Here is a 15,092-nt window from a genome sequence, read left to right on the forward strand (position 1 = left end):
GGGATGGCCGCCCCCTATCCTGTGAAAGGAAGATGAATTCAGGTCAAGCTCAGAGTGCCTGTTTGCTTGCCGAGAGATGCATATCAACTCTAAGTGATTTTTCTCAATACCATTTATGTGGCTTGTATTTATTTCCTTTAATCTTTTAAGTGCTGTTTAGTCTCAGTGTGATTTGCTGTGGATACTCATTTCTGATAAGATGCGATATCCTCCCAGCCACAGAGTTCCGCCTGGAGCCCTAAGTGACTGATATGGTCGCAGCTGCCTGAGCATGGGCCTCTGAGGCTGAGGGTAGGGTGGGGGTAGAGGACAGGCTGGGGATGGAGAAGCAGGTGGTAGAGTGAGTGGGCTGTGGGCATTTGCAGGTGCTTTCTTGCCTTCATTTCCTTTGGAATAGCTCTCACTCTGACCACATTCTTGTTTCCTTTCCCTGTGTCTGCCAGGATTCAGATGACCCCATATTGACAGTAGAGTAGGGGAGTGTACCACGTGTGATACTTTGAAGCAGGTTCAGAGGGTAGTTGGATTACTAAAATCCCTTTGGAACCATGTATCATAACATACTAAATTTATTTAGGGTTTTCAGGGAAGTACCATATAATGCATGTGCTGATATAGGTCTTCCTGGATAATATCAAGTAGCTGAGATGGCATTCTCTCCCCCACCTAAGACTCGTACACCATTAATATGTCAAGCTTCTTTTGATGTCGCCACTGCTAATATTTTTCTTCTTAGATTTAAGGTAACTGCTGTGCATTCCTGGTTTCAGGGGTGCTTCCTCCCAGTTTGTGTTGCAGTCAACTTTAAGAATCTGAGGATCCTTTTTTTTTTTTTTCTTGACATTACAGCTTTAGCCTGAATTGTGGGGGTGGGGAGAGAAGGACTAGAATTTTGCGGCTGATGCCCTTGGGTGACAGGCTGGGTCCGCATCTGCTAATTATCAAGCAGCTCTCTTAAAAAGAAGCATGATGCAGGCTAATACATCTACAAAGCTTATTAGTGGGTGTCTTTGGGCAAAGGCAGTAGAGTGTGCTGTGTTGTTTGTGAACCAAGCTTCACATTGCTTAGCTGTCTGTGTGGTTTAGACTTTTGGAAAACAGCTTTTGGTTTCCAATCCCTTGTGCTGCCTTCCCTCCCTGCCCCTCACCGCATCATCAGAGATATCATTCAATGGCAACCTCCTCCTTCATTTGGGTGCTTTAATCTGGCCCCGTTCTCCACCCTCGCAGCCTGGTCCTCCTGTCTTAATGAGTTAAGAAAAGATCCCATGTGCACACGGCCTCAGTGCCCTCCTTTTTGGGAGGTGGAGGGACAAGAGCTAAGTGGTGGGGATTCTTGAGCCAGCATGCACCAATGTTCCCAGTCCTGATGGACTGAAACATTGGCTACAAAGGCCTCAGATCCTCGCTTCTGTCCAAGGCTCTTCCTCTGGCGTGCAGGGATTGGGAGCCAGTTAAACTGGTTCATTGGAAGAAGCAGCAGGCTGGCAACTGTTATACGGCTATTTCAAATATATCTTTATTTCTGATTTTGGTTACAAGAAACCCCACTGATTATCCAGCAAAGCCAAGTAACCAAAATTAACTCTTAAGAATAATGATTGAGCATTTCCACATATATATGTATATATGTTTTGTATACAGATAAATCCTAATTTCTTTTCTTTCTTATGGCAGGGTTTTTTTATGAACTGTTGTAGTCTGTTTTAAGTGCATGTTCAAACACAGGACTATAAAGGGGTGATGCTTTCACCTTTTCTAAGCCGGCTTCTTTGACTAACACATTTGGTCTTTGTCATTGGGTCCTAAAAGACAGCCATGAATTCCTAGTGAGTGACTGAGCCGTGAGTGTGTGTCTTTTGATATCTTGCCTGTATTTCACAGTCTGCCCTCAAACTGTTCATAATCTCATGAGCTGCCTGTATTTCCAGTTGAAGATGAGCAGCCCTCAACGCTGTCACCAAAAAAAAAGCAGCGGAACGGAGGTATGCGGAATTCACCCAGCTCCTCGCCCAAACTGATGAGGTAAGGAGCTGGGCCTCAGGCCCTGGGGGTTCCCCTTCTCCTTCTTTCTCTTCCTCTCCTCACTCCCTCCCCACCCCACCCAGGCCCAGAGTCTCCCCTCCCCAGCAAGCAGGAGGCGGGGGAGGGGACTAGATCGTTAGATGGCTTCTTAAAGGCTGGAGTATTTATTCTGTCAGCTTGTCAGCAGTTAATGATAGAGCTGAAAAAATTCTGTCATGAAAAACAGTTTGAAAAGCTGTTTGAAAAATACATAGGCTTTAAAGTCTTAGCTGTCACCATGTCCTGTCTATGTGTAGTTCCTAAACAGCAGTGGCACTAATGACGGTGGCAACCAATCAGAGGAACTTGTGTGGTTAGTTCGCCTCCGGCAAGTCTCTTTCTGCTGGAGTCCCTTCGAGGACTGTTGTCTGTACTTAAGGCCATATGTGAGATGTATCATCACAATCAAAAATGAACCTGAAGATTACCTTCCTTTTATCCTGTCGATTGAAATCAAATTTCTGTTAATTGATTTTGACTGATAAAAAAGTCTAAATAATCTGTGGACTTGCCAAAGCAAAGTTCAAAAGTAATCCAGTTCTACTCAGGCTAAAAGCAATATTAATTATGAAATATGGCGTGTGTGCACGCTCTCTCTCTCTCTCTCTCTCCTTCCTCCCTCCCTCCCTCCCTTCCTTCCTTCCTTCCTTCCTTCCTTCCTTCCTTCCTTCCTTCCTTCCTTCTTTCCTTCCTTCTTTCCTTCCTTCCTTCCTTCCTTCTTCCCTCCCTTCTATTTTTTTTTATCTTGACTATAGCTTCCTCTAGGAAATGGCAAGTGAAACTAAATTTCAACAGATTTTTGCAAGCTCCTCTTCTTGGGCTGTTCATCTTTCATCTTCCCTTTTTTCTCTTCGATTCATCTGCCAGTCCCAGTGCTTATTCCCTCCAACATCCTAACTCTCTAGCACCTCACCGAAATGGGGGTGATCTCGGGTTGGCACTGTTCCCCCTACATGGTCACCGCTGTGCAAAACCTGCCATCTTGATGTTACTTTCTTCTTTTCATTGTCATTGACCACTCTTTTCGCTTTGATTATGGAAATAAAATGATGGAGATTTCCCCCTCCCCCTCCTTAGCCACCACACTCACATTTTCCTGGCCCTCCTTGACCACCTTTCTGGGATGCAGATAGGGCAGCTCTCCTCCAGGCAGTTGGGGACACCAGCTCCCGTGGAAGACTCACCAGCCCCATGTCCTTTTCCATTATGGCCATCTCTTCCTGTCGAATGTTTCCTTAGCCGTTCTCTGCCTTCCCCTTTGCTCGGTCTTGCTCAGGTGTCACTGATTTACATGCTTGTTTACAGTTTATGAGGAGAAATAAAATGCACCAACTGCCAAGCTTCTCATTTTTATGACGCCAGTTGTCATGCTAGCATTCATTTCCTATTTACTCACCTTTAGGTAATCACCTTATCTAATGCTAATAGTTCTATCCATTTAAAGTAGAGAAAAACCCGGGCGCTTTCCTTTGCCTAAATTTAGAGAAGCAAATAAATAAATAAAGAGAAGTCTGAAAAATCTGAAACCTTTGGAGCCAAATTCCCTGTCCCTGTTTGCTATGTAAAGTATGGCTCATTTCTTTGATCTTGAGTAATAATAATTCTGAGGAGTTATACTGTTTTCATATGCTTCAAAGCTGTGTCAAAGTTTTGCTGCTTAAGGGTACTTCTTTATTCTGTTGGCTCTTGGGTACCAAGATGACAGGTCTTCTGTACGAGGTGGAAGCTTTTTTAAGTCGTAGCCTTCAGCAAAACATCAAATTACCAAATCCAGGGTAACATACTTCTACACAAATGCCTTTCCTGTAGATATATTATACCATATATATTAAATACTTTAGTGTTACACGCTACATTTTATGTGCAATAGAAAGTGATGGTTTGAGGTAGCCTTGAGGGGACTTTTTTCCACAAGCAGAAAAAGCTAGTGTATACCGTATCAAGTATGGTTTTTACAGGACTTTCTGCCTGAAGGCCTTTGTAAATAAGTAATGATCAACAGATTGGCTGTGGGTTTTTGAAAAGCATGCCTGTGTCAGTTTGCATGATGGGGGAGAAATTTCAAAGTGGGTCTTGCTTTCATTGCCTGTCGGAGAGGGACTGAGGGAGGCAGTCATCCCAGGCTGGAGCTGTCTGCTCCATGGTCCATCAGAATTGCTAAACGTGGGTCAGGCGGTGAGCTACAGACCTCAGGTTTCTGGTGTTGGTGCCTTCAGGCTGCTGCCATGGCCTCGGCTACTGTCACCAAGATGCTTTACCCCATGAGCTGTGATGGTCTCAATCACAGCTCAGCTAGAAAGGGCTGTCTCATGACGAGTCAGAAAGTCTTAAGATGCTCCTCCATTACCATGACTTTCTGTGTGTCGGGTGCTCCATACTCTGTCTGAAGTGGGAGCAAGGACAGGGTGCTGATCCTGCTCTCTGTTTCCCTTCACTTCTAGTGTGTGCATAAAGACCACATGGGTTTGGTTTGGTTTGAATATTTGTCAGTAGTGAGGGTGTTGCCAGGGCCTGTTTTCTTGCTAGATCCCTCTTGTTGATTGAGAAAAAAAGAGGGGGGCTTATGTGATAACTTGTGACTTCTCCAGGTCTCCCCACTTCTTCAAACACTTCCTTTCTACTCTACAGAAGATAGGACTCGCAGGTCCTATTCCTTATGACCTGAAAAATCCATAAAGGAAGCTAATGACTTACTTGAAGTGGGTTTTTCGACATGAGTTTGTGGCTTGCTGTTTGAGCAGAATCAATCATTCCGAAGGTGGGCAGGTTTTAGTGGCCTACGGGGCAGTGATAGGAATAGCTCCAAGAGAAACTAGAGGGTTCAGAATGGGCTGGGATGGGCTTTAATTTACCACTGCGTCTCTTGTAAATAAAACAGGCTCCTACGTGAGGGCTTCTTGCAAACCATCTGCCAGCATGAAATGCTGCTGGGACTCTGCTCTAATGGTCTTTGTCTCCCTTTGTTCTGGTATCAGGCTTACCCTGATTTTTAAGTGTCACTTAGCTCTCTGTGCAATCATTAGGTGGACAGCCTTGTTTTGTGTGTCTGGATCCTGATGTAGTATGTTTTTTAGTCATCCTGACAGAAAGTGATTCTCACAGCCAAATGGCGAATGTCTGTGCTCCAAGCCAGAAATTCTTGTGTCATGACAGATAACCTTTGGCTTTGCACCTTCTAAGGACAAGCAAGCCTTGGAGGTTCCCAGGTCCCAGTTATATGCCTTCCTGCTGGTCTCTTAACATGGAATGCTTTAAGGAGCCTCTCCTAGTTTTCCTCTAAAATCACCAAGTATCCATTGATCAGTTCTCCCCAGCTAGTGGGCTTGTGCCTTGTAAGGAGAGCTGTGTCTTCCTTCAGTTGTAAGCACAAGAACTTTGTCTCTAAATAATAAGGGCAAGGGTCTTAATTTGGAGGTCTCGCAGACTCCATTGAACATCCAATGAAAGCTTTCTGGAAAGTCTGTTTAGAGAAGAATAAAGTATACTGGACACCATTGTGACTGCAGTTGAAGCAGACTCATGGATTCCCTATGAAGTTGTTGCAGTCTCAAATGCTTCTTGGATACTAAGGCTATTGCTCCAGTGGGTAGAAGTATAGAGGCAGTGTGTGGGCTCTCACACTGTATCCTCAGATGGAACCCACACTGGCTGAGCATTTCAGCTGTCTGCTTCTATTCCTTTACTCAGATTAATTCTCATCCCACAAATGTTTAGTGAGAGCTTACTGTATTCAGAGTGTTGTGGAAAGTCTTCAATGGGTGTACAGTAAGATGGATTAGAGTAGCCCTCTGTCTTCAAAACACTCACAGTTTAATGTTGGAGACAGACAAGCATATATGGCCAAATAGAATAGTTAGAGCTTGTCTATCTCCCAGCATGGGCTGTGAGAACAGAAAGAGTCGATACTACCTCTGGCCTGGCAGGCTGAGCCCGGTATGTGAGGGAGGTTACATTTAACCTAATCTTATGTGATGAGGGAATTTCTCAACTGGTGATATCATGTACCCTGTTCATTGTTCACTGGGTACCAGGCATCAATCTGAGACTATCAATGCCTGTGAACTCATGGGGTCGTCACCAGAACTCTGAGGGTAGGACTTACTCTGTCTCACATGTTACAGATGAAAAAGCCGAGTCACAGATGTGCAGTCTACTGAATCCAGTAAGTTTTACCTAATTAGGAAGATCTGAACCCAGGTAGTTTAGCTTCCCACCTCATGTTATTAATTCCTTTATTATTCTGCTCTGTGGAAGAAATAGAGAAAGTGCTCAGGACATAGGAAGGAAGTGGATTGGTGTGGTGGGACTAGGGCATCCTTGTTGTGACATAACTGGAGTTAAAAATATATATAAGCATAGTCTGGCACCCACTCATGGAGGTCTTTCTGGTCATAGGCACTGGAGAAGCCTTGCAGGTTTTTAAGGAGGCAGAGCTCATATTTGTATTTCGGGAGGATCACTGGTGACCGTGTAAGGATGGATTTAGAACCCTCCATTAGAGCCCAACAGAGATACATGTTCTGTAAATTCAGAGGAGTGAAGAGAAAGCCCAGTCCACCCCACCCTCTGCAAAATGTCCACTGGGTGCCTAATCACCCAGGGACTGCTATTGGAATGCTGACCGGAAATAGGCTATATACAGTCTTCCCAAGAAAGACACACAACATTCTGCATATCTGTTCGCATTACACCTATTTCTGCAGGAACTAGAGAACTTGGAGTAAGATAGAGAAGCATGGGGCATGAGGATTTGTACAGGATGAGTCGGGTAGACAATTTACCGACGAGATAGCACCCAGCTGGGTTAGCGAGGATAATTGACAATACCAAAAACATAAAAATTGATCACTGTAAGGGGAGCTTCATGTCATGAGACCCAGAAAATATTAGACATTTGTTTTCTGAATGGGAAGAGAAATATGATTTGAGGAAAACAGATTATCCTTTTGGGCATTTACTGATCATTAAGTGAAATAAACTCATCTGCTTGTTAAGTCCCATTCCCTCTCTTTTGACTCATACCTTTTTGTGAGGTGTTTTTGTTAGGAATGCCAGCTTGAAAGGTTCTAGTAATATGGAAATGGTCCGAGCCTAGTCAGTATGGGGGCAGAATGCCAGTATCACAATTCCTTCTACTGGGCAGAATAAAGAAGGAAGGCAGGGACAGCTTAGCTAAGTAAATTTAGCTCTTAATGCACAAATGAATAGGAAATGACAGGCCCCATGGTACTGAAGAAGAAATAGTGGGTCTCGTCATACCAGGGCTTGGGTGGATTTGACACAGGTCCCTGGACAAGTGGAATGCTCAGCAGAGGGTCATTATCCTGTCCTCCCATTTCAAGAGCATCTTATTCACTCTCCTCTAGGACTGAAGGACATGTCAGTTCTCCCAGGATGTCTCCCAAACATAAAGGCAGTAGTTTCCTTTTTCCCCTGAGGATGGTGGCTGCCTAACAAAAGATGGCATATTAGGTGGCAGTAGTTCTTGACTGTTTGCTTCTTAGTCAGGGGGGAAAGAAACATAAATAGACAGTTACAGAGAAGTTGAAAAGTACTCTAGTTTAAGCAGAGTGGTTAGAGCCTGGCCTGATGGTTTAGTCAAGGCTCCAGGCATGGCCATCTGGTGGGAGATGGGGCAGGGTTAGTGGGCAGCCACATCTCAGGAAAGAGGATCATTCTACAGGAGGGTGGAGGCAGTGTTGAAAGATGAGCTAAGGCAGGCTAGAATCCAAAGGTCAGGATCCTTGCAACATCCAGAAATAAAATGTACAGCAGAATGAGGCAGATCATTTATGGTGGTGAAAACCCAAATATGTCACCTTTGGAGAGACCACCTGAGACCCTCTCCAGCATCCTGTGGCAGGCACAGCCAGAGACTCACTCACATGGCTTGACACTCTTGAACATTGCATTCAAGGACTTAGTTACTAACTACCATGTTTTCTTCTATGGAGTGGAAAAAGAGATAAGGAGAAAGGAAGGTAGAAAACTGAATTATGAGTATTATACTTCACAAAAGCTAATATTTGATTTGCTTTTTTTGTGTGTTTGTTTATTTACTGATCAGCTCATGAAAATAGAGGTCAGCAAGAGAGAGTCATTAGCGAGGCATCCTGGTTAGAAAATCCCATCAAGTGTTGATATAATCTTTCAAGTTCCAGATACACAGAGATAGTCAGAGTAGGCAACCTGGATGTGCTTTTGTCTTTTGTCCTTTAATTTTCTATTTGAATAGGAGGGTCGGGACATGCAGCCCCTCCTTAAATTTTACACCTAGCTTCTCACTTGCTTTACCCTAGTCCTAGCCTTGCAGAATAGACCCATGGCCTTCCAGTCTGTAATATTGCAAACAGTTGCTAACTCTGGTAGAATTAAGTCAAACTACATAGTTTCTCCATCTGGGCAAAATTTTATAACAGTGGTTCTCAAACTTTAGCACATATCAGAATCATACAGAGCACCTTGTTAAAACTGAGCTCGATGCAGTAGGTCTGGGCTGGGCTGGGCTGGATAATTTGCATTTCTCTCAAACTCCCAAGTGATGCCAATGTGGCTGGTGTGGGACAGTAAGAAGCTTCATGTGATAGGGGCTCTTCTCTCAGAGACTTTCAGACTGGGCATTGCAACACTGCATAGTTGCTTAATTAAGAACACCTGTCTTGACCACCATTGGACATCAAACATAAGTATTCCCTGCTGATCAGTTACAGCAGCTGGCTCCAGGCACACTCCAGGCAGCCTGACTTGTTACAGATGTATTTTAGTGTCTCCCTTCAGATCACAATACCTTATTTCAAATACAGTCCCTGTGAAGTAGAACACAGTGCAAGAGCCTTTGGTGGTTCCCAACACAAATTGTTGCAAGATATCAAAGGTGAGTGGGCTCTCACTTGGCACATTTTCTGATATCCATAAAAAGTCCAGTGAGTCTTTGTTGACTGGTTAAAAGTGTTCAGAGACTAGAAATTATTCATTAGTTTCTCTTGTTAGGATGTGATTTATTGAGCATCTACTGTGTCCTCTGCTAGACCCTAGAAATATACTGAAGAGAAAAATAGGTGTTCGTTGACCTTAAGAAGATCACTATTTAATAGATGAGACAGATATGCAAATTATTATCTCTCTAGGAGCTCCTAGGAAGGAAAAACTAGGAGGGCAGATTCGGGCAGAACATTTGAAGTAAAGTTTAAGGTCTCAGAAATTTCTGATAGCCTGCTATAATACTTGACATAATACATACTCAATAAAATCAGTATTTGCCACTTGGATGAAAACCTTCAGAGAGATAAAAAATTTGCCCACATTTTCTCAAACCTCGTATTTCCCAAGGAGACCACAACAAGAGTGGGCCTGAATCTAAATGGGATGCTTGTAATAACAAGATAGGTTTTATGTGATGAGAAATAAGGTTCTAAAAATCAAGCAAGGAAAAGGATATGATTTTAAAACCATTTTGTCATTTTCTTATTTTGTAACTTTTTTTTTATTATTATTTAGTTACTTGTACTTTAATGTACATTTCTGAAGTCAGCATCCACAGCTGCAGGGGGAAAAAAAAAAAATCCTAGAATTTTCTGTATTTGCCTGTAAGGGGAACTGTACTCTTTAAAATATAATAACAGCTTCCTCACAGCAGGTTTGCTAGAAAAGGAATTTGTGGTTTTGCTTTAGGCTGTTGTCTTCAAGGCAAGCTTTTTGTGTTTCTGCTGGAACAGGGCATTTAGTTCACTTCCTGAGATTAATTGATGGCAAGTGGCATTCCTTGCTCTGCAAACCCTCAAAACTAAAATCTCTTATTCTTTATTTGAAGTCAAGCATGCTTAATTTCTAGCTGTGGACTTTGGAGGTGGGAGCTGAGATTCGAGAAACATAGATATGAAAAATTTAACTCAATGGGGCTCCTCATTTGCTATAAAAATGTGGGTATTCCTAAAGGTAGCTTTTGGATATTGGGACATGGCAAAAGCTCACCCAGCCCAAATTGATTAATTGAGACTCCCCTGTGCCCGTTGTCCTGACAAGGGTTCATGGGGTCATTTTCTACTGATTATTCACACAAGCTGTACATTTCATAAATTCTTGTGATGCTGTTCTCTTCATCCTTGTAGCTTAGGGCACTACAGTCGGGGGTGCTGTGATGTAGAATGAACAAGATCTCGTTGCTTCCTGCTAGTGGGAGGGGGTGGGATGGGGGCCATGCAGCACTGGCTTCCCGTCAGGAAGACCTTTCTGTTCAAAGACTTGCCTCTCCTCTCACTAGCTATGCAGCCTTAGCCACATTACTCATCCACTGTTTGCATCCATATGAATGGGTGATAATAACAGAAATTACCTAAGTGTTATTGTGATAAGTCATAAAATATAAGTAAAATTTTTAGTATAGCAACATTTATAAGGGTTCAACTCATGGTAGTTATCCATCATAGTAGCAATAGTAGTGGTCATAATAGTAGTATCAGCAGCAATGGTAGTAGTATTAGTAGTAGTAGCGATGGTAGTTCAGAGTAATAGTAGTAATAGTAGCAATAGTAGTAGCAGCAATAGTAGTAATAGTACTAGTGGTAGTAGTATATAGTATTAGAAATAATAGTAGTAACCCTATGTCTTTATTATTGAACTGCTATATCTTTCTGGTCTCCTTTCACCATAAGAGCTACAGGTATATGAGTTGGTTTTAAGCAAAGCTTAAAAAAATGATAATAATAATGGTAGTTAACACATTTTGAGGGTATGTTCTGTGTAGGTACTATGCTAAGTGCATGATAGGGCTTTATTCATGTAATCTTCAAATAGAATCCATTAAGTAATGACAATGATTAACACTTTCATTTTACAGATAAGGAAACTGAGGCAAGGCACATTGTAGCAAATAGTAGATGAGCCAAGACTCGAAGACAGACATTTTGGTTCGGGAGTTACTATGCTGTATTGTCACTAAGGAAATAGGTGGTTTCCTGCCCTCAGCAGTCTTCATCCCCAAAGCACTCCCTTTGGAGACAGACTCACCTAAACAAATTAACTGAACAAATTAACTGGCTAGTGTCCAGCCTTCCTCTTTGTATTGGGTTGGCTGTTCATAGGTATTTATCTTCAAATATGGGTATAAGTTAAAGACCAGGGAAAAGTTCCCACTTGGGCAAAATAGATATAATCATGTATGTATGTTGAGGGTGGGGGATTGTGTATTTCTGGCATATTTCCATGTATTTCTAAACTGATGGCAGGATATAAACCTAAATGAACAAACAGGTGATACTAAGGTATGAGAAGGGCAGCCAGGGTCATCAAAGGAATGATAGCTGATACACTGTGCTCATTTTTCTTCAAGGTGGATTAGTGTATTAGTTTCTTAGGGCTGTCATAACAAAGTGTCACAGACTGGGTATCACATAGAAATTTATTTTCTCACAGTTCGGGAAGCAGAAAGTCCTAGATCGAGGTGTTGTCAGGGTTGATTCCTTCTGAGACCATGAGGAAAGCTCCTTGGCTTGTAGATGACCATCTTCTTTTTGTGTCTTCACGCAGTGTATAGGTTTCTGTGTCCAAATTATCTCTTATTATAAGGACGCTGGTTATACTGGATTAGGGCCTACCCTCATGACCTCATTTTAGCTTAATCACCTCTTTAAAGACCATAACTCAAAATACTGTCACATTCTGAAGTACTAGGGGTTAAGACTTCAACATACACACTTTGTGGGGGACACGATTCAGCCCTTAATGACTACACAGCAGCAGATGGACCTCACCTCACGGAATTTCTGTTACCCTACAAATTAATCATATACATTGGCTAAGTGGCAAGTGACACATGAGCCTTGAATTAATTCTGGTTTGTTTTAGGGGAGCTGGGATTACTTTCTGAATTGAGGAAATATATAAAGTAATTAAGACGTTAAAGGCAATAGCTAGTATTGGTCTTTGGTTCCAACTAAGTGGTCTTTGAGGAGTTGTCTGAGAGCCTGTGGAAGTGGTTCTCTTCGTCATTTTGTAAGCCAATGATATGGGGATGATTTGTCCAGGAAGACTTCTGTTGGTCCTCCATTTCTTGTATAACAAACTACGTGATCCTTCTCCTACTCCTCCCCTGACCACAGCGGTATTGGTTGTTCTGGTCAGTGGCAAATACTTAGACTTTCTTCTGTTAATATAAATTCCCAAAACCTCAGTTTAGATGTGGATGTTCCCACGACAGCTAACTCTTTACTCTTTACCTATGTCAGAGATCACTCAGCAGCATAAGCCAAATTAAGGCACTTGCAATCATTACAGGAATAAACATGGTAAAAAAATTTATCCTGTCTGGTCCGAAGTAGTTACAGAATCTCATGTTGCTGGATCGAATCATGTTGCAAGCTTCCTCTCAGACAGTGAATCCAGTGAATAAGGAACAATTCTAGCCCTAATGGAACTATAAAGTAATTAGTCTTCCATTCTTCTTATTGCCCATTTCTGCTCCAGCAAATTTTCTTCAGTTACTCAGTGCCTTTTAGTCTTTTGATGCCCAACAGTGGTTCAATATTTCCAAAATTCTTCTAGCCATCTTTTTCCCTAACAAAAGCACACTGCTTAAAGACCCTTTTAAAGGTCTTCTAGGCTCCACCCAATCCCTATAATATCTCCAATTCCCCTAGAATGTCTCAAATGATGAGACATCCACTGCCTTGGGAAAGAATTCATTTCATTTCTGGAAAAAAAACTTCAATTTTCATAACATTCTTTTTTTTTTTTTTTTTTTTTTTTTTTGGAAACCTGATGTTCTAGCTAAGTCTCATACATTGTTCCTAGTCTGTTCTTGATCAGTCATAATCAAGTGAATCCATCTTCCACTTGCCACCGTTGCACATCTGAGGACAGCTAGTGTGCCTGGCCTGAGCCTTCTATACCTCAGGTTAGGCAATACCATAGCTGACATCTCCAACCAAGGTTTTGGATGCCATTCTTTGGCTCCTTTCATTTGGGCCTCAATTTTCTGAGAGTTTCCTAATAGTTATGACTAGATCAACACTTAAAATATGCTGAGATTCCTCCCCATCAGATCAAATGTTACCTTCTCCATGAAGCCTTCTCTGATGGACTCAAACCAGGCACTTAACAGCTTCTTTCTTAGTGTTCTCCTACCACCTTGTGTATTATGTTGCTGGAACACTTACCTTAGTGTATCACAACTGTTGACATTTTCTCTTTCTGCTGTATTATGACCCTCTCTTTGACTAGGGATTGTATCTTAATCATCACCAGTGTCTTTTATTCCTGGCTCAGAATAGGGGATTCATGGCTATTGGTTGCTTTGTTGATTGAAGAAACCAAAGTTTAAATTCCAGTTGTCGTGGCTGGTCAGAAAAGGAAATGTTTGGGGAGATTTTTGATCTTTCTCAAATCAGACCCTTTGAGGAAAATTCTGGATAACTTATATTTAAATTATCTGGGCCAGTCTGAAAAACTTGCGGGGAGTACAATGTGCAGTTGGCAGACCACTGAGACTTCCCAGATGCTTCTGGAGGTCCCAGTGCCAATCATGGCTTGCAGCCCTAGTGTCAAATTGTACCTAGTGTCCCTAAACTCTCATGCCAGTTAATGAGATGTGACATTAAAAAGTTATCTTTTCCCCTCTCATTAAGGAGTAATTGATCATCAGGCTTGTGTTTTGGTTTTTTTTTTAACTTTTCTAAGATGAGGGTTGAAGGCCTGTGTTACCAAGAAATAATTTTTTTCCCCAGAAAGAGAAGGAACCAAAATGTATGTCCTATCTCCAAAGACACATATTTTCTAAAAGGAATTTGGCCAGCTTACTATATCATTTACTTGCTTGCCGATGTTATGTAAACATTGTCCTGGGTATCTTTTAAATCCTGAGCAGGTCTCAGTTCTTCCTGAGGGGCAGGTCTCAGATCTTCCTGAAACAATACTTTCTCTCCAACTGATAAACAAAGCTCTTTATCTTCAAGGCAGTTATTAAGATCCTCTTGCAACTAAAATATGCTCTTCTAGGGCTGGAGGAGTTCATCTTGTTCATTTTCTCAAAACTCTTTCCTATGGTAGTTTCTATCTACCTACTTATCCCAGAGAATGGCTATCTATAGAACTATTACTCATTTTCAAGGACAAAAAAATTCATACTTTCCTCTTGCACTCATCTGTGACCCATTCTTATCAGCAACTGCCTTTTTATTTCAGCATTTTTGACTGAGTTCAGAATTTGAAGAGTGGCCTGGTGGTTTACAACACCTCCAGACTCCCCAACAACCCAGCTACTGAGATGCTATTCCAAGGGGGATGTTCTTCTCCTTCAAGATTCAATATGACAGTTTCTATCTTAATCTAGTATGTTCATTGAAGATAACTTTGCAGGATCGCCTCACATGTTATTTGTCATTTGATGTAGCATGAAAGCAAATTCTCAGGAATAAATAAATACAGTCAGAGTTTTCCCATCTTAAGTGGAAGTGGGAGGCTATTACAAGGGTCATGGTAGAAATCCTGAAAGCTTAATTCTAGGCCTGTGGACCACACAGGAGGGATTGCTGTCACATTCTCTGTGTTCTGAACGTATAAATGAGAAGTATCAGAGAAATTTCAGAGGAAGAAATACTAAAAGTTAAATAAAGGTCGCCCTTTGATATTTGAAATAGATCATTTAAAAAGTAAAATCACTTTACAATAAATATTTGGAATTCGAACCTATTTATATTTTCTATTTTAAATGGACAGTGTCATGCAGGGAAAATAGCTCCACTGCATGGATAGCTAGCTTTGCCTGGGACGTTGTTCTCATCGTATGTGGTCATTTTGCAGAAACCCAAATGACCTTCCCTAAAACTGAAGCACAAAATCACTATCAGAGATAGAATCTGGGTATGGATATGGCCCAAGACGCAGGAGCATATTTCTCATGCTGTAGGCTTGTTAGACCTGCCTGATTCTATTGTAATGCTTAAGGTTGTTAGCCAGGCCCTGCCAATCCATTGGAGGGGAGTCCTCTGTAGAAGCGTCTTCCTTTTCCACAGTAAACAGAGCAAGAGAGGGTG

The 15,092-nt window shown here is 41.9% G+C and overlaps 1 protein-coding gene across 30 annotated transcripts in view; it reads left to right on the plus strand.

Annotated features, from left to right (window-relative positions):
• The window catches only part of KCNMA1 (potassium calcium-activated channel subfamily M alpha 1), a 683,907-nt gene that overhangs the window by 589,127 nt on the left and 79,688 nt on the right, over positions 1–15,092 (plus strand). For all 30 annotated transcript variants that reach the window (XM_036222528.1, XM_036222530.1, XM_036222529.1 and 27 more), the window contains one exon: positions 1,932–2,025. In XM_036222528.1, the coding sequence (XP_036078421.1) occupies positions 1,932–2,025 (94 nt within the window). The remainder of the gene's footprint in view (positions 1–1,931; positions 2,026–15,092) is intronic.

Source organism: Rousettus aegyptiacus, unplaced genomic scaffold, assembly GCF_014176215.1.
Source record: "Rousettus aegyptiacus isolate mRouAeg1 unplaced genomic scaffold, mRouAeg1.p scaffold_m13_p_6, whole genome shotgun sequence".
Taxonomy (NCBI): Eukaryota; Metazoa; Chordata; class Mammalia; order Chiroptera; family Pteropodidae; genus Rousettus; species Rousettus aegyptiacus.